Genomic DNA, 21473 nt, shown 5'->3' with positions numbered 1-21473 from the left:
TTGTCATTACTAAGTGCTGGCCCACATATGAATAACATATAGTTCTCATTCATATTCTGTCATAAGAATAGCACAAAAGGTCATGGCCTTATATTCTGTAGCTGCATTGCTTAAGCGCAAACTGCGTTAATAAACGTAACTGTCTGAATGGGCAGGTGTGAGTGTAATGAATTGACAAGTTCATTGGTGCGCCTCCCCTACTTTGGGAGGGCGAATGGTTCACTCCAGACTATATTTACAGCTGCACAGAGCTAAAGCTGACAATTGGAAGGCAGGGAGCAAGGCGTACGGGAGGGAGGAGCGCATTGTACATGCAATGATCGCTGCCAGGCGCTGTGTACTGACAAATCCCTGCTGCTCCCGCTACTCAGCACAATGCATTAAGTGCGCTCTGAGTGCGCCCAGCGCTTCATTCTCCGCAGCTGTAACTTGCACAGCGACATGCTGCCCTGGAAGAAAAGCAAATTCGACCTGATCGAGGAGGATCCGAAGCAGGCGAAGCAGAAGGGCTATGCAGTGAGTCTCAACTACAGCGCCCTCACCTCCTTCGCCAAGTCCTGTCCGGAGGGGGCCCTGACTCGGGTGGGCAGCATGTTCAAGTCCAAGAGGAAGAAGATCAAGATTACGGGGGAAGACCCTACATACACAGTGCTGTACCTAGGCAACGCTACCACCCTGCAGTCCAAGGGAGAGGGCTGTACGGACCTAGCAGTGAGCAAGATCTGGAGCAAAAGCGAGATGGGCAAGCATGGCACCAAGATGAAGCTGACCATCAGCTCGCAGGGTATCCGCATGGTGCATGTGGAAGACAAAGCCAAGCGACCCGGGCACCTGTATTTGCTGCACCGAGTTACCTATTGCGTGGCCGACCCCCGGCTGCCCAAGATATTTGCCTGGATCTACCGCCATGAGATGAAGCACAAGGCGGTGATGCTGCGCTGCCATGCAGTGCTGGTGTCCAAGCCCGAGAAGGCGAAAGCCATGGCACTGCTGCTGTACCAGACCTCCGCCAACGCCCTGGCTGAGTTTAAGAGGCTGAAAAGGCGAGAGGATGCCCGGCACCAGCAGCAGCAGCTGATCGGGGAGCAGAGCATTCCCCTGGTGCCCATGAGGAAGCTCCTGAACGGCCAGTGCTGCTATAAACCCCCTGTGGAGCGGAGCCGGAGCGCTCCCAAGCTGGGCTCCATCACGGAGGATCTGCAGGGGGAGGAGGAGGAGGAGAGGGCTATGAGCTTCGAGTGTGAGGATGTGCTGGATACCGGGGGTGGAGGGGAGGGGGGCGAGGAAGAGGAGGAGGAGGTGAAGCGGGAGCTGTCACAGCTCATCAATGATCTCGGGGAGATGAGCCTGGGCAATGACTTGCAGACTCTGAAGGCGGACCTGAGGGTAACCAGGCTTCTGTCCGGGGAGAGTACGGGCAGCGAATCGTCTATAGAGAGCAACCAGGATGCTGGCCCCATCACTAACGGGTTCGAAGAGTGCAGAGAACCAGAGACTGTATGAGTAGGGCCACATGGGCCCAGGGACTGTCTCATACAGACTCACTGTGACCCATTTAAAGCCAGAGGCTCTGCCCAGATCAGTGGCACCTGGGGGGATTCATTTCTTTCAGCAGGGGTGCCAACCTGGTCCTTTCTTTTCATCTTCAGAACAGACCACTAACATGCAGTTTCCAATAGGTGATTTAATTTAAAATGACCTGGTACCATATTTTATTGAGATTTGATTCCCTTGTGGCACCTCTATCCTACAGGAAATGCCATTTGCCATGGAACTGAAGGAGCCCATAGAACCTGTGTGATTGTCAGGATCCTTATTGCTGATATAGATTGGGGTTCACCAACTAGCAGCCCTCTGCTTGTATGAATTATACCCAGACTTAAGCTGTTGGGGGTATCAGGTGGCCAGGCATCCTTGAGTAGCTATAATGCCTTGCACTTAATGTAATTTTGTTAAAATGAATGCTGAATTATGAAACTTGAGGTGGTGGAGAGGAAAGGGAGCACCAGTGGAATACATGCTGACAACAGTATGGGTGTATGCAAGGGATCTATTTATAATGGGGAGGGGGCAAGGTGAATGCCATGAAAATAGAAACCAGGTTCCGTTACTGGCCAGTAACAGATTTGTGATGTTAGTGAGTGTCAGATGACTGTACATTGCACTGTGTTGCATATGTTTCTGACACTCTGGTTTAACTACCCTTTGTAGCAGTGAATGTGTTGAGGTGAATTAATGTGTAAGCCCCTATGTCTTACAGAATATAGAGTCTTTATCTATGGGAAAAATCTAATTATAATATCACCCAAAGCTATTACATGTAGTAAAAACTGGTTCACTGCTATAGATTCCAGGGTCACAGGGGCCAAAGGGCGAAGAGACAATCCTGCACAGATGTCTCCAAGAGCTTATGCAAATAAATAAGGTTTAGAGGAGTACTCTTAGCAAATTGTCTCTTCACCTTATGATCAATATACCCCTGACTAGTGTGGTGAAGATGCAGAGGATTTGTGGAAGTGATTATAAGATGTACATGGCTTACATCTCCTAGTAAGGAATGTGTTACAGCAAAGTCATGGATAACTCAGATGGTGTGTGCAATAATTATTTTGGGGCCTAATGCAAGTTGTTTGAACCTGTGGTGCTTATTCACCAGAGAGCAGTATTATTTCTAGCACATCCTATAATTACTGTAATGAAACCTTGTTTCAGAAAAAAATGCCCTAAGACCTAGCTTGTGTTACAGGCTAGAGCAGAGCAGACTTGCTACTTGGGGCATTATGAACCTATATAGTATAACTACTTTTATAATTGCCCAACCTAGTTATTTAGTTAATGGATTTGGCAGGGCTGAGGGCTTAACGTAAACAGCCTTGTGTTTTATTGAGGATCTTTGTGCCATTCTTTTGAAAGAAACCCCAAGGCTAGATGGGATTAAGACTAGCTTTATATGCCTAGACAGAGTACCCAAGGCATACACGCACATGTAAGCACTTTCTTTAGGGTTCGGCTGCTCACACAAATAGGAAAAGTGGGCTGCAAATTACAATCACATGGGATAATGTGAGATTTTAAGTGCAATGGCAGGGAGAATAGGCAGTGCCACTTGTAGATATACTGATTTTGCACACTTCTTTCTGTGCTAAGGTTAGTGGCAATAGCTTTCTTTTGGCAACACACACTCCAATATCTTTTTCTAATATCTTGTATCTGGGACATTGGTGTACATGTAACGGTGGTATGTTATAGCACTGGAATGGCCAGACTCTTTCATTGTTTAGGTAAACCCTTAGCCATTGGGGAAAGTTCACTGAGATTCATGCAGTGTAGAGGTTTAACAGCATACAGTGGAGCACCCATGTAGCAATACATGCACTCACTATGGTGAATGGTACAATTAGAGCTAACTAAGTAAAAGTGGGCTTGTGTCACTGTACTGATGGTATCCCATCACATGGTTTCTGATTGTGATCTATTATCCATTTAGCAGTGCTGACTATACATCATTACCTATTCAATATCTCTGCAGTAATCTACAGAATTGATGTCCATGCCTTAAACTTGTATTTTATAGTACTATCCATCTAATTGCACTTTCTATCTTCTCATTTGCTACTAAACCTCATTCCAGTCATAAATAGGCTTTGCAAGTCCACACCTTGGCCCTTTAGGCTTCTAAGACTGCAGTAGTTGGGGAGTCGCAGGTTGCACATCCCCTTTCTAACTTTATTCCCCCTCATTTATTTGGATGGGTAAATGTAGTGTGATTACTGATATGACAGTGTTTCCCTAGAAGTCATATTATGTATAGTAAGGGTTGAAATTAACAGCACAATAAGGCAACACATTGAGAGAGGGTGGCAAATCCTGATTGGCGGATTTTATACATTCAAACACTACGACTGGCCATACGTTTTACTTCCAAAACAAGCTGCAGTACATGTGCCTGCATTGGTGCCATTGTGCCCTGTAATGCATTGCAAATGTCAGGGGAAAAAGTCAATGTTTCCATTCACATGCACAGGCTTGGGATCTATCTTTATACCTCAGAAAAGCACCATCTAACAGCCAATACTCCACTTGTAAATCACCCTGGAGAATCTGGTACCTTATTATGTTTACACTTTGTTTTTGGAACCAGCCCAAAGGGATCACTTCCTGTTTCGGTCTCATGACATTCCATGATATTTTTTTTTTTTTAATACTTGCACTGTTGTGAAGTACTTTGCCAGTGTTTCATAAATGTAAATAGATATATTTTTTTGTACATAAATCACATAAATATAAATGTTATCTTTGCTGTGCAAAAGAAAAATTGTTGTTGTTCACCTGTAAATATTTTGTGTATATAATTTCTTTTTGTTACTTTTTAAAGGACATCACTGTTCTGATGTTTGTTTGCACACATGGAAAATAAAATAAATTAATATAAAGTTACTTTTTTTCCCCCTTTTATTAGGATAATGCTGTACATCTGGTTGACTAGCCCAGTGTTTGCACTTAGGCCACATGTTAATTGGCAAATTCATATAATCCATTTAGTGCAGCCATAGAGTATTAGTATCCCTAATTCACAGCCATGTTTATTATACCAACAACTTGAGTAATACTGTGTTGGAAACTCTAAAAAGATCAACTTTAGGATTAGCCTCCACCCATGAAAGCCATATTTGGTCAATTAAGGTGACTTTCTCCTCATTTAGGTTTGCTGAATCATTGGGGGAGTTTTATTAGCTCAATCCTTTGTAATACTGTAGGAGGAGTGTTTCTCATCATTTTAATAATCCTGTATTTGAGGCTCAACAATGGGGCAGTGTAGATCTGGCGGATTGTCTTATACTGGACCAATCTATCTAAAAGAATTTAAAAAATTAAGTAACATTAGTACTCAACACAACTACTCCAGCAGGGTAACCCCATACATGGGCCAGACAGGTTAACTGGCCATTCATTTTAGCCTTTTATAATTAAAAAGTTATGCACAGAAAAGTAATGCTGGTTTTGCTAACTACAATAAATACATCTTAGAAATGATTTATGACTTGTGAGGACTGAACTTGGCAACTGTTTTTTCTTTATTCAAAGAAGTCAAGAAGATCTACCCTAAAACAACATGGGAACACATTTTGCTTGCCAACCCACTTTTTAATTTAGGAGAACAGTAGCCATGTTAAGCTTGTTGATTGTCTAATACAATTAGAAAAATTAAAGCAAATGTTGCTTGCTTTCCAGTATGCACCCATGTTCATAATTAAGCTTTTATAAATACTGTATGCTCTTGGTGTTAAGATGCTTTGCAAAAGAGTGATATGGAAGTCAGTCCTAGAGCTGAGATGGAATGCCTTTATTGCGTATTCTTTAATAAAAGAGGAGCACAAGAAACCAAAATGTATGGGCGACCCACATACTGTGCCATGTGTTCAGGGTAGTAGACTGCAGTTAGAGGTCAATTGTCTAGTGAACACATGCTTGTAGGTTGCTTTTTTTAATGTAACATAGTAACATAGTAACATAGTAAGTTGGGTTGAAAAAAGACATACGTCCATCAAGTTCAACCATAATGCCTATACCTAACCTGCCTAACTACAAGTTGATCCAGAGGAAGGCAAAAAACCCCATCTGAAACCTCTCTAATTTGCCTCAGAGGGGAAAAAATTCCTTCCTGACTCCAAGATGGCAATCGGACCAGTCCCTGGATCAACTTGTACTAAGAGCTATCTCCCATAACCGTGTATTCCCTCACTTGCTAAGAATGTTCTTAAAATCAGACTTTGTAATGTATTTCCAGTTGTCCCATCACTGATGGGCAGTTGTGCATCACAGGAGGTTAAACCAGTGCCCACAATAGAAGTGTGAGGGGAAAGAGTGTATGAGAATGTGGGTCACAAGGCTGCCAGCCATTTCTTGCCTGTATAGTCAATGAATACACTTTCTGTTCCTCAGATGCTTAAATAGATTGCTTGATATTTATAGGAACATTCTATTTTCCTGTAGTTACAAAGCTGGTCATTTTGCAGCCTTCATTCAGGGAGCACAGCAGCAATTGGTACTTTTGCGAGAAAGCTCCTATTTTTAGACATCAGGTTCCTATACCAGTCATGGTTCTGACATTAAATGTACAGTAAGAATAATCAAAGCTTTAATCTGACCAGTGCTGGCTCCTGCTGTTGCTCTTTGTTCTGCATGTTGAAGCCCATTGCTTTTCCTCTATATGTGTGGAAAAAAAATAGATTGCTGGAGGAGATAACCGACTTTTCCAGCACAGGCAATTCTATTGTAGGAGTGGAAAATTCTGTCTAATAAATCATAGCAAAATGCTTAATATGGGTACTGTTTTGCTAACTTAAAGGAACAGTATCATCAAAAAATTAAAGTGTTTTAAAGTAATTAAAATTTAATGCTGTTGCTCTGCAAAAAAGTGGTGTTTTTGCTACAGAAAAGCTACTATATAAATAAGCTGCTGTGTAGCCATGGGGGCAGCCATTCAAGCTGGAAAAATGAAGAAAAGGCGCAGGTTACATAGCAGATAACTAGTAGATAAGCCCCATATAATGGGGTTTATCTGTTATCTGCTAAGTAACCTGTGCCTTTTCTCCTTTGAATGGCTGCCCCCATGGTTACACAGCAGCTTACTTATATTAACTATAGTAGTCTTTCTGAGGCAAACACACAATTGTACCAGTGCAGGGCAACAGTACATTATATTGTAATTACTTTTATACACTTTCATTTTTTGGTGTTACTGTTCCTTTAAGACTCATTAAGTACTGAATATAGCTAAATGTAATATATCCATTTTAACTAAATAAAGGATAACTTGCACCCATTTTTTAGCCTAGAATATATTTTTATGTAACATTGCTATGTATCTTCATTACAGCTATGTTTACTTGCATGCTGTTAATGAATCTTTGATTCGGTGCCTTACCTTACACCACATCATTACAGTTTTCTGGCATGTTCTCCGGTCTCCAAACATAGTAGGCTGGAAGTGCTACAGACAGGGCCACAGAATGATCTGTCTGGTTGCCTGTGATGCATATAAAATTTGTGAACCAGAAACTGCATTTGTGCAATGGCTCAAAATCACAGACCTCTATGGTTCTGATTGATTGCTTTTGGTGACTTTACCAGTGATATTTGTCTCTCCATTACATACAGATACATTTTGCAATTTCTTTAATCATGTTACCTAAAGTCACATGATTTAAAGGGTTACTGTTTAAGGCTAGGATTCAGTTGAATCCCAAACCAAAACCTACTACTTGACTATTTAATATGTCATGCTCTATAAAACCCTATTACTAATAATCTACAGTAAAACTTTTTACTAACAATTTTCTCTTTATTATGCTTAAATGATGCAACCTCAGCCCCTCAGACCCTCTTTCACCCTGTGCTTATTTTCAGTTAAAATTAGAACATAGTCAAAGAAATACAATGAACATTATCTACATACTTTGGATGTCACCTTGAGGTGCTTTTAGACAACATAAGTTTGGCGCCGTGCATTAACTTGTCATGAAACTGACATGTGTAACAAAGTGCCCCAGAAGGGGGAATTTCCTGTATGTCTAAAAATGCTACAAATATGGTACAATCATGAGCAAACTATCCCAAACTTTTTGTTCAGTGGGTAATGAAAGAATTTAAAAACAATGTAACCTTGTGTACAACTGCGTGGACTTATTTGATCAAGCAGCCCAGTCATTTTGGAACAGGAGCACTGACCCGGGGTATTAGGTAAGTTATTATAACCACCAGGGGTGCCTAACATTTGGCACCCCCAGTGATTGTACCTTTCTTCTTTAGAATTTGAAAGTTGGGTGACAACTGGAGCCCACCAATAAGATCTTTGCCCTGGGCCCCACCAAAGACAGTTATTATTTTAGCTATCCCTAGATAAATCAGTGATTAATATAAGCCACATTACGGAAGCTCTCAAATGATAAAGTTGAGTGTTCTGGGGATCATTATTGAAAACTTTATACCCATTCCTTTAACACTGAATGTGCATAAAGTTAACTTAACAAATGGCTATTTAATTCAACTGAACAACTCTTTTATACTATACTTGTTTTGCCAGTGTTGCCAAATGAGCACCCAGTTTTGTAAGGGCCCCACTGCTTTTATTGGCTGAATATTAAACTACTGCAACTGAACCTGGGCCTAAATTCTCCACACAAATCGCATAGAAAATGCGTATCTAATAAACCAGTTTTTTATGTTAAATATATATTTCTTTCATGTAAGGGTACTATAGGGTACTAAAAAGAATAATACCTCTGGCAGCTAAATTAAAGCAACTGCCCTTAATTTAACACCATCTACAAACCCTGCTAAACCCCTTGTGTGCTGGTGTTTACTTTTATGGTTAAAGCATGTCTTTTCTGAGGAGAGCCTTTAACGTAGGTGGCAACCTTAAAGCTAGAAAAAGAGAAGTAGGGAATAATAGCAATGATGGAATCTACTTTATTACAATTGGAAGCTCAATGGAGAAAATGGAGAGGTTCACTCAGAACGGATAGGTTTCACAGATGGTGGAAAGAAAAATCTGGTGGGTTGCAGCTAAACAGAAAATCACATATATTCTGGAAGATAAGATGGACAAATATGGAACCCATGGTTACAAAGAAAGAACCAGGAAACAAATGGATAGTGAGTGTACTGGAGGCATGTTGCAGGGAAGTGTTGCTGAGATGTGTTGAGTGAGTATGATTGTATGTATGTATGATAGGAAAGTTGTGTGTATAGTGTTTGTAGAGAAGTATTGTGTTTTTTGATGTTGAATTAGCAACTGTCAGGAGCACTCTGATTCTTTCTCAAGGTGGTGGTGCCCATGGCCACGACAACATCAGTGCATTGCGTTTCGGTATGAAAATTCAAAATAAAAAGACACCAGAGACTTGCATTCAATGCCTGCATATATAGGACTTATTTTGTCTAATTATTATTCCCTTACTTGTGAGCTGAAATGAGTTCTCAGCCTGTGAGTCTTTCACGGTCTGCCCACTCACAGACACAAGCAGAAGGGCAATTAAGATTTCAGGTTATTAGAAAGCCAGTGATTAATTGGTGGCAATAGGGATAGCACTTGAGATAGCTAAAGCAATGGCAAACTACAGAAAACTTCAGCAGGAGAGATGGGAAACCTTACACAGTTATGAATGTAGCAGAAATGGTGCAAATTACATGTTCAACATAGCTAAAAGAGAGAGGAGCAGTGGCAGTTGGTGAAGTTGCATGAGAAGCAGTTGCATTAGAAGATTAGCGCAGCATAGTTCTTATGGTTTGTGGCACACAGGCCAGGCATTTAAGTTGTGTTTAGCCCTTTCTTGCTAACTCATGTATAACTCATTGTTCACTTTTCTTCTTAACTTCACTTGTAAACTGAAGTGAGTTCCCAGCCTGTGAGGTACCCCAGCACCCCACCCACTGAGAAACCTTTGGCAGTCACCTGACTTTTCTATTTATAAAAGTTCCTATTTATAAAAGTTCTCCTCGCAAAAAAAGTCTATAAAAACTATAAATATCCCATTGCATTAAAAATGATACATCCAAATAGCACTTGCACATTGACTCACCATATGAAGACAGTAGTAATTTTGCCTCATACTAATATTTATAAAGGATTTTGTACACTTTGTTCTCCTGAACACACAAAATGTTGTTTGCCACATGAATTGCAATTCTTGTTGATCAGCGAATATTGATCTGTGGACTGGTATTCAACAATAATGGCTTCTCATGCTGTTTTTTTATGAATAAACTAGATCTTTATGATACTTTTGAACACTAAGAAGTTTTGCTCTGTTGCTTATTAAAAGAGTGTGCCTGGTTAATTCTAAATCAATTGTTGGGTCACAAGGCTGGCTCCCAGATCCTTTGAGAAACACATTTTGTAAAACTGGAACACTATTCCATGGCTACATCCCAAAATGTAGCTTCATGGGTAAGTGGACACCTGCTAGGCAGTTCAGAGATAAAATTCATTGCTCTGTATTTCTGTGCCTTTGGGTAGTCCCACTGAATGTTGTCTTATATGTTAACCAGAAACATGTCAGGAAAAGTGCAATGGATGTGTGTTGAGCTCATGTATGGCAGATCATGTAGTACCTAATTAAAATGTGATAGTTCATTAAAGTGGACCTGTCACCCAGACATGAAAATCTGTATAGTAAAAGTCCTGTTCAAATTAAACATGAAACCCAAATTCATTTTTATATTAACACATCCAAACCCATTATAAAGGCATTTAAAAATCACAGCTGTCAATCATATATTGCTTGCCCCGTCTCTATGCCTTAGGCATAGAGGCGTGGCAGACTATAACTTTAGCTTTCCATTCAGCACTTCCTAGATGTCACTGCACATCTCACTTTTCCCCTCCCTCCTCCTCATCTAATTGTGTAGCCAATGCATGGGCCTGGGCAGGTCCCCCATTCTGGCACATAAACAAGATTTTGGCATGATACAAAGCTTGCCTTAATAATAACAGTGTCCACAAAATGGTGCCTGCCTGCTTGCTTTGACTGAGTAATTCCAAGACGGAAGGAAACAAGATTTATATTATTTATATAGAGTAAGTAAAGTTTATTTTGCTCAACTAACAATATAGAAAATAATTTGGACTTATTTCTTAGGGTGACAGGTCCGCTTTAATGGAAAATCAACTCACCTAGATGGTTTGCTTGGCACACATGTACACACACAATCAAATACTGCAAATAATATTATAATACAGCCCCTCTGTGCTCAGTTGCGAGGTGCACAAACAGTGGCGTAACTATATAAACAGCAGACTCCGCGATCATGGGGGGCCCGGACCATGAGGTCTGCTGTACCTTAGTTCCCTCTCCCCAGCCCCTCTCCTACCCTAAATATAGCGGCATGTTTGGGGCAGGGGAGGAGGGACTTGTTGTGCAGGGCACCCTCAAAAGATATTTCTGCAGGGGGGCCCCAGTGTGCACAAATTATGCACAAAAGAAAGTTACCTTAATATCTACATTATATAGCCATTCTGATCAATGTGCTATAGATTTAGGATGACTTGTTGAACCATTTGTTAGTGAAATGTACATGCATAACATAACACCAGGTTTAGCATCTCTCAAATTCTGTTCCTTAATTTACAGTTTATATATTCTAACAGTAAATGTTGGGGGAAGCAGCTTGACTATGCCTGCAACCATAACACTGTTTAAACAGCTACATAACGGTTCATAACCATCAAGTTTAGCCTAACAGTTTGTGGGCTTATCTGCATTTGCTGGCACTGTACAGTGGATTTCCTACAATTATGTAACAAAACTGCAACAACAGGTGAAAAGAATTACACTAATCCCTTAACTCCTCAAATACCAACAGGATTACTGGAACATTACAGATCAGCAGTATTTAAAAGGTGTACAGCTGTTCATTATAAAACCGTATTGTACCATGAATATTATGACAATATCAAGCTGTTAATGCATGTGGCATTAAATATTATTTCTTAATGAAGACAATGCCAAAACTTATAAACAGAAGATGGGAAAACTACAATATTCTCTTCTTCCTCTACATGGTTAAAGTGCTGATTGTTAGTCATCTTGCCAGGATATATAGCAACACAAAAACAAATAAATAGGGGTTTAGGTATCATTAGATTTATCTACATAGGTGCCTGGGATGTGACAGATCATTGATGTGCACATTTAAAATACAGAGCTAATATTTTATGAATATCATCAAAATATTAATGAAACAGAGAGAAAACAAATATTGTGCTTTATGCTGTAAATTTACTTGTAACAGGTCTGCCAATTTCAAATGATTAAATAACAAAGTTCAAACTGAATGGCATTGTTTGGGCAGTATTACTCTCACCTTGAGGCAAGGTGAGATATTGTAGATGTGATGATGGGGGTGTCTAAGCAGATCAGATTTCATGTTAGCTTCAGTCTAGCTTTCAATCAGGTAATTATTCATGTGAGTAAAATTGCATGTGATGTAGCACTATTTAAAAATCAGAAACTGGAAAACGATTTAACATTTGCAGCAACTGATTCTGATTCTGTAGCAACTACAATTTAAAATAAATTAAGCAAAATGGTGGCAATAAATCTCTTCATATATACTGGGGAAATTATTCTTTCATACACATTCCCAGGAATTTATTCATGCAACTTGATGATAAAATCTTTCTTAAGAAATGTCCTGGAAATGAAATGACTGTTGACTTCAGGCTTCGTGCCCAACTGTAAGTTTGGTTGTATTTACTACAATGAAAAGATATAGTAAGAGTGTGAATTCTGACAATTTTCATGGATTTCCATTCTGAACGATCCATGCACTCACCTGGGCTGGGGCACTTGCCCATTATGTGCGGGCATTGCGAGTGTGGCCTTTGTTAGCCTGGACCTCTGGTGCAGATACAATTTTTAGGTGATCAGTGCCCTTGAAATTGTATATATTCATATCATATCTATGTGTGTATGTGTAGAAACTCCAGCTCCTTTGTGCTTCATTTTTTTTTTTTATCCATTAGATAATTTTGCCTGTATATAGCTACAGTATATACTGTAGCTCATCTCTCTGTATTAATTACTACATTGCTACTGCTATTATCTATTAAACTTCAGTTTCTACAGCAGTGTTCCTCAGACAATAGTACAGGTCTTTAGGGTCATAACAAACCTGGAATATAAAGATTAATTAAGAGATAAACACAGACAGCCTTTTCCTCTTCTGCTTTCATTTGTAAGTCAATATTTCAGCTACCCCATAGAAAAAAAGCATTAAATGCATTCTTAATTCATTTTGTTCAGACAATTAGTTAAATTGGGTATCTTGCTGTCCTATGAACCCCCAATGAGATGCAATGGCCTTAGGCTGCATCACTTTTTTAAATGCAAAATTGCAGAAAAAGTTGTAGTTGTTTAATTTTGTTCACTGAGACAGAACACAAAGTCATATAATACAAGTTTTTAAGTGAGTATCTAAAAAACACCTGCTGTTAAGTGCTCACTCCCTTTCCCCAACGCTGCTCCCCTGTGGGATTAAGGGCCCCAGGTGGGGGCAATGCCTTTAGCTTTTAGCAGTGGCTAGGTCCCATAGTTCCTAACTTCTGTTATATTTTCCCTGTGGTGTTCAATAAGTGGTTAAAACAAGTTGTAGTCCCTATAACAATGTTTAGCTACAATCAAGAATTATAGATTTAATTATAGATAAAAGTGAGCGTGGAACTGGCCAATTTCAATATATTGCAGTAAATGGACAAACTATCCCATTATTTGAAAATAACCATTTACCTGCTATAGAATGTATATTCTATGGTGTCGGCTAACAGCAACCTGCCAGCCAGGGCTGTAACATTTATGTTTCCCACTCAAGTTCGCCATACCCAGGCTGATATAAGGTGACAACTTATTGGCCACACAAATATCTTCCTGAAAAACTGGCAGATAGCTATTAGGCTGATGTCAGACGTGGTGTATATTTTCTGAAAGTGGAAAAATGCTTGCCGAAAATACCGCCATATGCCTCCTACCTGTGCCTGCACCCGAATTAATGGAATACGCTCAGGTGCAGACACATGTAGGCGAAATATGCATAAAAATGCGAGAGAATGCAAAGTCTCTTGTTTTTATGTGGATATCGGCTACATATGCCTGCACCCGAGCAGGCACAAGTAGGTGGCGTATGGCGGTATTTTCAGGAAGCGTTTTTTCCGCTTGCCGAAAATATACACCATACGCCACGTCTGACATCAGCCTTTGGGAATTTTAAAAAAATCCAGTAGGGCAATTACTGCTTCAGCTGTCCTGAAGGGCCTACATTAAGAAACAATCATTGGCCCAGAGGCCAAATTATCAGATCATGTGATTAGTTTCAGTTGGCAAAATCAGACAAAGATCTGCTTTTTGTATCTAGTTTTACTTCTTGATATTAGACGTTCAGGGTATTGTCTGGCAGCATGTTGCAGAATTTTCTTATATAGCGTAATGTTCCTTTACAATGCTTATTAGAGCTTATATTAACAAGAATGCTAAAAAAAAATGTATTTCTCATATATTGTGCGAAAGTGGGTATCATATAGAATATCATATTGCTGTTATTCCATATTGTACCCACTTTGAACTGATTCGGGCCAATGTACATTTTGTAAGTTTAATTAATAATAAAGGAAGCTTTATTGTGACAGCACTACATGATCACAAGCAGCCTTCATCAATACTTTCTGTATACTTATTCTTGGGTAATTGATATGAATTAATTTGAAGTTTGAAGTAAAAGGTTTTGTGTTTTTAATAAAGTTTATATGTCGATATTATTGCTTTGGTAACCTTTGGAGCACAGACAATTGCACGGGCAGCATCTGAACCCCTAGATGGCTTGGCCAGCCTCTTTAAAGGGTTATCAGTGCTGGCTGTGCAGTAGAGATAATCTTGCGTCATTCCTGGCCAGGAATCTGGAATCTGATGCTGCAGGTTTATGATTAAAGAGCTGGCTGATTCAAATAACAAATGATAGTAGCAATAAACAAGTTGTTACTGGAGGCAAAAAGAAATGTAGCTGGGTCAATGCTACTCGCAAAAAGTGTCAACATAACAATTGTTTATTGTTACTATTTGTTTGATGCTTCAGAATAACCTTTTCATGGAAACATGAAAGTTGTTTGGGATGGGGCAGCCTTAAGTGGCTGTTGACATGGAAAATAACCATTAAGCATATGGTTTCTGTACTGCAATATTTTTCCCCAGTATGCTGTAATTTGTGTTGTGTCAATCTTTTCTCTTAACGCAGAACTTGCAGAGGGCTAAACCTGCTGTATCATGCATGTTGAACAGCTGGAAGAGGAGAACCAAGGTGTATACTAAGGGGCACATTTACAAAGGCACGAACGCTCCGAGCGTATTTTCGGCAAATTTTTCAGCGAATTTTTCCGCACGATTTTGTCGCACGCCGCACAACTTTTCGTACGGCGCACGACTTTTTCGTACGCTTGCACGAAAAAATCAGAAAGGTTTTACCGCTGTTTACAATTGTACGGTACGAAAATTTTGTGACTTTCAGATCGCCAATACGATATTATCGATTTTTTCGTAAGCATGTTCGTGATATTTGGGATCTTCAGAAATTTTCGTTTCCAATCTGAATTTTTCCCATTCGGGATTCGAACTCGTGATTTGATAAATCTGCCCCTAAGGGGCTGATTTACTAATCCACGAATCCGAATCCGAATGAGAAAAATTCGCATTGGAAAACGAACATTTTGCGACTTTTTCGTATTTTTTGCGATTTTTCCGTCGCCGTTATGACTTTTTCCTAAATTGTCGCAAGTTTTTCGTAACCATTACGACTTGCGCGAATTGTTGCGACTTTTTCATAGCCACTACAAATTTCGTGAATTGTCGCGACTTTTTCATAGCCATTATGACTTTCGTGAATTGTCGCAACTTTTTCATAGCCATTATGACTTTAGTGAATTGTCGCGACTTTTTCATAACCATTATGACTTTCGTGAATTGTCGCGACTTTTGCATAGCCATTACGACTTTCGCAAATTGTTGTGACTTTTTCGTATTGAGCGCTCAAAAAATTTGCGACAATTCGCGAAAAAGTCGCAAAATACCGATCATTACGAAAAAAACACATTCGGACACTTTTCGGACACTTTTCGGACGTTCGTGGAAATGTGCCCCTAAGTGTAGGGACCCATAGGGTTAAGCTCCCCTATGGCTTTAACCCCTCCCTCTTCACATATCCACTGTTACTGGGCAAAGCCCTTTGTTTCAGTTATGTCACAATACCCTATTGATTTAGTCTGGTTGTTCACACACCTTGCAGCCTCATATAGTGTTAGCAAGGAGGTGTGGCTTCCTCTTTGGCTGCCTCTGTATCTCAGGTGAAGGTCCACTGAGCCTGGGATCAGAATAGGCCCCAGTAAAACCATTTGCCCCAGAATGTTACCATCCACTCGATGGGGGACAGGGACCCTGTGAATGAGGACCGGTAAGAGAGAGCACTCTCTAGGAGAGTGAGGTAGAGAGGGAAGGAAGCAAGGGCAGTTTTAAAGCCCCACCAAGGAAAGTAGAAAGGAAGTACCCTTCCATCCGGCAATGTTGCCTCAGCATAGGGCCACGGAGTAGACATAGGAGACAGGTTAGAACAAACCCTGATCCCTAGTCACCTGGAGGACTCTCAAGCTAGGGTTATCAACCTGAGGACTGAGGTATCTATCCTGACTGCTTCCAAAGGGGTGCCAAGCTGGCCAAGTGCATTTACCCTGCCCAGACTCTAAAAGGAGGTGGGATAAACAGGTGTGCATCCTCTCTTGTTGTCCTCAGAGTACTATCATATACCATCTGCATTTGTGAGTATTTGATCTAACACTGCATCTATATTTGTCTCTGACAATAAACTGTACTATAGTTCAACTGCAAGAACCTTCTGGTGTCCATCTTTACTAAATCTGCACTACACACAGCTACAGTGAGTTGTAGTCGCACTACACCCTTGCTCTGTATGGTCTCTTCCACCTAGCGAAGGCCCATCCTGTCTAAGAGAGTCGCATGTAACACATGCTCTAACCTTAACACTGGCCTGGTTTTTGTCTAAATATAGCCAAACAAGCGTTACATAAGTTTGCTATCATTGCGCCTTTAATGTCCAAATAGCTTGGTTAGAAGTATTAGAAGAATACAGTTATAAAAGTGAGGCTTGTGCTAATAAGGTGTCACCTGTGCTTCTTACAACAGTAAAAAAACTTTAAAAGCAAGCAAGTTGCAGGTAAATGAAGTAGTAGATTTTTTAATAGATCAGACTGAAATGTAGGACTGGCCAGACTGGGGATTGTCATAGTTGGCCAGCTTGAATATATTGCAATATATGGACAAGCAATCCCTGTATTGTTGAAAGGGGAGGGCATTTCTTGGTAACTTAATGCACAAAATTTCTTAATGTCCTATATATATTAATAAAGGGTGAGTACAGAGGGCCTCTTGTCTTTATCTGTAACAATAAAAGAATATTAGAGGTAATATTGGGATCCTTAGTCCTATATAACTTCAGGAAGTCATAGAACCTGAGCCTTTATAGAGAACAAAGAAGCCCAAACATACCAGTGTCTGTGTTTGGAACTCAGACAAAGCCACCTAGGGAAAGACTATCAGTTTTTCTAGGAGAACCTGGTCAGGCTGGAAAGCTGAGTAGTTTATGAATTGTAGTTAAAATAAAAGCAAAAAATATAAACTTTATGCATCTAGGTTTTAAAAATGTTAATGTTTAGTTAAACCTCCTTGAACAGATCTTCTGCATTCACCCATATTATTAAATTAAATTATTATATATTATATAAAAAGCTACTAATTAATCCCTCCCATTTAGCATTAGGCATAAATGTCTTAATGTCCTTTATACTAAAAAGAAGTAAGTGCAGAAGATCACTTTTCCAACTATTAAATGTAATAAACAGGGAAATACACTAAGAGGAGAAAACTCTAATTCTGCCTCTTTATAATGCTATGGATTGAACTTTACATTTGGTACAATTTTATCTTCAAATTCAACTAAATGAAAAAAAAGAGCAATGTACCCAATGTTATACTGTTATACAGGAATGGGATCTGTTATCCAGAATGCTTGCAACCTGGGTTTTTTTCGAATAAGAGATCTTTCCATAATTTGGATACTTGGAAACTTTGTCTATTAAAAATCATTTGAACATTAAATACATCCTCTAGGGTTGTTTTGACACCAAACTAAACCTGGTGCAATTTAGCATCTGTCAGTAAATCAGTCCCCTGTGTTTTTTTATCATGCACAGAGAGATAATATACAGGGCAAAGGTGAGAGCCCTGACATCATGGTGCCGGGACAACAACCTGCTGCTCAACGTCAGCAAAACTAAGGAGCTCATTTTGGATTACAGGAGACTGCAGGGAGGAGGCCATACCCCCATTCACATTGAGGGAGCAGAGGTGGAGAGAGTCAGCTGCTTCAGATTCCTGGGCATCAATATCAGTGAGGATCTGAGTTGGTCTCACCATGTTGGTGTGATCACAAAAGCTGCAAGACAGCGGCTCTTCTTTCTGCGGAACCTGAGGAGGTTCGGCATGGACTCCAGAATACTCACAAACTTCTATCAATGCACCATAGAGAGTATTCGGTCTGGCTGTATCACCACCTGGTATGGCAGCTATAATGCTTTGGACTGCAAAGCTCTGCAGAGGGTGGTGAGATCAGCACAGCGCATCACCAGGACAGAACTGCCGGCCATGCAGGTCCTGTACAGACAGCGCTGCAGGAGGAAGATGCAGCGGATCCTCTCTGACCCCAGCCACAGTCTTTTCACGCTCCTACCATCAGGCAGGTGGTACAGGAGCATACACCAGCAGATACAGAGACAGTTTCTACCCACAAGCCATCAGGCTTCTGAACTGCTGACATTCTGCACACACCAACACACACTCCCCATAACTACTGGACTCTTTGCAGTGTCACTTTAAGCAAAAACACTTTAAATCCTCACTGCGCAATTTCAAATATTTCATTGCATTTTTTTATTGTAAATACTTGTACCTTTATTGCACACTTTTATTATTATTTAATATTTGTAAATGTAAAGTTGGGAGGAACACGGGTCAAAAAATTTCATTAAGGTAATGATGCTTCATTGTTATTTGTATATGACAATAAAACTTGAAACTTGAATAACATAAAACTATGCTAGCACTGGCTTCCCATAAGTTCTATTCACAAGGAACTTTTAATGTATAGTGACACCTTAAAACAATGTAAAATTCTGTTATCAAGAGCCTAGTACATTACAATTTTCTAAGGTATTAAATGAAATAGACCAGATAGGAGAGCTGTCACTTTACACGGATAAGAACTGACAGCCCAATGTGGACACTGAGTCATCACGGAAATAGCTCCAACTACTTATCTATCAAAATATAAGGTATTATCAGACACTGTATGATTGAGAAAGCAATAAACTTGGAAACACAAACATTGGTTCTGAGTGCTGTAGACCTTTCAGTCCATTTTTTTCCAGCTGTATGCTATCTTCTTGGTCGCTCAGGTTATCTCACTAAGTCTTCCACTGCTAAATGTGGCATATTGTAGCCTGAGTCAATACGGATACAGTATGTGTTTTTCAACCAGTAAACAATAGAAATCACCTTTCCAGTTGCTGTGTAAATATCTTTGTATGATATGATTGTTAAAGCAAAGCTAACACCAAAACTAGAATTGACACTGATCACCATTAAACAGAAGTGTAATTACAAAGCCAGCCTTTCCAGTGTGAAGAAGGCTTCAGCACACGCTTCGCCTGAGTAAGTAAATATCCTTAGTTTGCTAAAATGGCACTTGCTGGGAATCTGATCACACCTAAATTAAATTGTACAAAGCCAGCCTGCTGGATGATGGAGAAGACTTGACCACACTGCGTAAATATCTTTGTGTGTTTGCTTAATTATCACTTTACTGCTTTAGCTGGCCTTACTTATTCAGATTTTGTAAATTCAGTTTGACCTGTCTGGGCTTAATTAAACAAACATTACAGTGGTATCTGGTCATCTCTGTGGAGGCCATCTAATTAGATATCCATCTGTTTGCCCCACAGTCTGATCGTTCAGCTACCCTGCAGATTGGCTAGTGTACAGTCAGCCTAATAAGAAAAAAACGAGGAGCGATTTGCAAAGCCAGATGCAAGTGCAAAGAACTAGAATAGATGCATTGATGTTAGTTAGACAAATAGGGGGTGAGAGTAAGTAAATGTATGCTTAGGGAAGAGAGTAGGCATGCAAAGCTGTATTTAAAAAGACTAAACATGAAATTTAGAAACATTTGTATATTATGTTACTTTTTCTACTGTGTGTTCTCTTTTTATTATTTCACCCAATAATGGATTCTAAAACTGAGGCCTCTGTGCTGTTGTTCTTGTTTGCTTATTAACAGCATTTGCAGAAGTAACCTGGATGGCTGTGGGTAGTATTAGATTCATTTATGAATTTGGACATAATCCACAATATGTAAACAGTTCTGGATTTACACTTTCTTTATATTCATTGAACTGCTATAATGTGTTCTACAGGACCATTACAGCAGTTGATAGTTCTTTCTAAACTAAAATATGTCAGTCATATTATAAGAAAACTAAAAAAGTCACAACATTCATTGTGCCCCACCATACTGAGATGTGAGACACTGTTCTGCATGGGAGATTGGCACAATATAAGCTATTACTGAAAAAGAACTATATGAAAGAGCTTCCAAAATTTGCCTACAAGCAGGAGTGTAACCAACCCAAAGTCAAATTTTTTGCCTACTAAAAAAAAACATAATTGTATATATATTTGTATATGTAATTGCTATCAGAAGTAGTGTCTGCCTGTCCTTTTCTATTCTCTCTGGTGGCTCTGGCAATTTAAACAATGTAGCACAAGCCAGCAGATTAACAGACCTGTCTTGCTGGAAGAGACTGACCTTTGCAACATTGTTTGTAAAATAACAACCAGTTGTTCAGCAAATGCTGCTTTTAATAGCAATTACATTTACAAATAACTTTTAAAGCACTGACAATTTTCAATAAATTCACATTGAAACTGCGTCATCACTTCTATTACATGACTCAGTTGTGTGCATAATAAAAAAAAAATCATAAGCGCCCTATGGTAAAATAAAAGCATGTGTACATGTAACTGTGTTACTGGTAGATGTGTTTTGATAGGGCTATGCTTACCTGTGGGTGGTGACATATGACATCGCAAAAAATAAAGTGACAGGGTTTTATTGATTTTGCAGGGTAATTCTTAATGTTTGTATCTATATGATCACCCTTTGGAGTGAGTGGGTTGTTGTAATGTTTATTTAGCATGCATGTTCGTCGTTATGCTTCATTTATGTTCTGCGTTGCAAGTAGATAGAATTATTAGAATTGGTGTCATATTTATATATTCTATATATAAATATATATCTATAGAGAGAGAGAGAGAGAGAGAGAGAGAGAGAAAGAGAGATTTTTTTTAGTAATGTAAGAATATCATAGCGTGGTTAGCCTTGTATTCCCATGTTGCTCTCATAAAGGGTTAATTAATAAGAAGTAAAATTACCTGGCCATGTGATAAAGAACAGCGTGCAGCCTTAGGCACAAAGCTTGTGAGAGCTTGTGATCTGACAACATCTCTTCTGTTCTGTGCAGTATTTGGTGAAGAAGAGCAAAATAGAAAGCTTTTCAGGCTATAATTTTGAAAACAATTATGCCACTCCTGTATAGTACATGCTTTTTGCCTAAATTACGAAATGTTATTGCTTGTTCTCAAGGGTAAAAGAAATACTCTGCTGGCAACAGTTTCATTTACGGACTCATTTGTTTAATAGGCTTAAGTTGTTTCCAGCTTGTTTAAAGGCTAATTTACCAGTAACACAGCCTGTATATTCAATACTTGTGTCCATACCCTTGGCTTGTGCATTATAGTTAT

The 21473-nt window shown here is 39.5% G+C and overlaps 1 protein-coding gene across 1 annotated transcript; it reads left to right on the top strand.

The window, feature by feature from the left end:
• Positions 1 to 278: 278 nt before the first annotated feature.
• On the top strand, positions 279 to 4433 carry fam43a (family with sequence similarity 43 member A). Its single transcript, NM_001114027.1, is given in 1 exon segment — positions 279 to 4433. A coding segment is annotated over 1 exon segment (1062 nt). The 5' UTR covers positions 279 to 441; the 3' UTR covers positions 1504 to 4433.
• The last annotated feature ends 17040 nt before the right edge of the window (positions 4434 to 21473 follow it).

The sequence above is a fragment of the Xenopus tropicalis genome, chromosome 5 (assembly GCF_000004195.4).
Source record: "Xenopus tropicalis strain Nigerian chromosome 5, UCB_Xtro_10.0, whole genome shotgun sequence".
Classification (NCBI taxonomy): domain Eukaryota; kingdom Metazoa; phylum Chordata; class Amphibia; order Anura; family Pipidae; genus Xenopus; species Xenopus tropicalis.
Note: the sequence above shows the minus strand (reverse complement) of the source record. Positions and strands in the feature narration are given on the sequence as shown.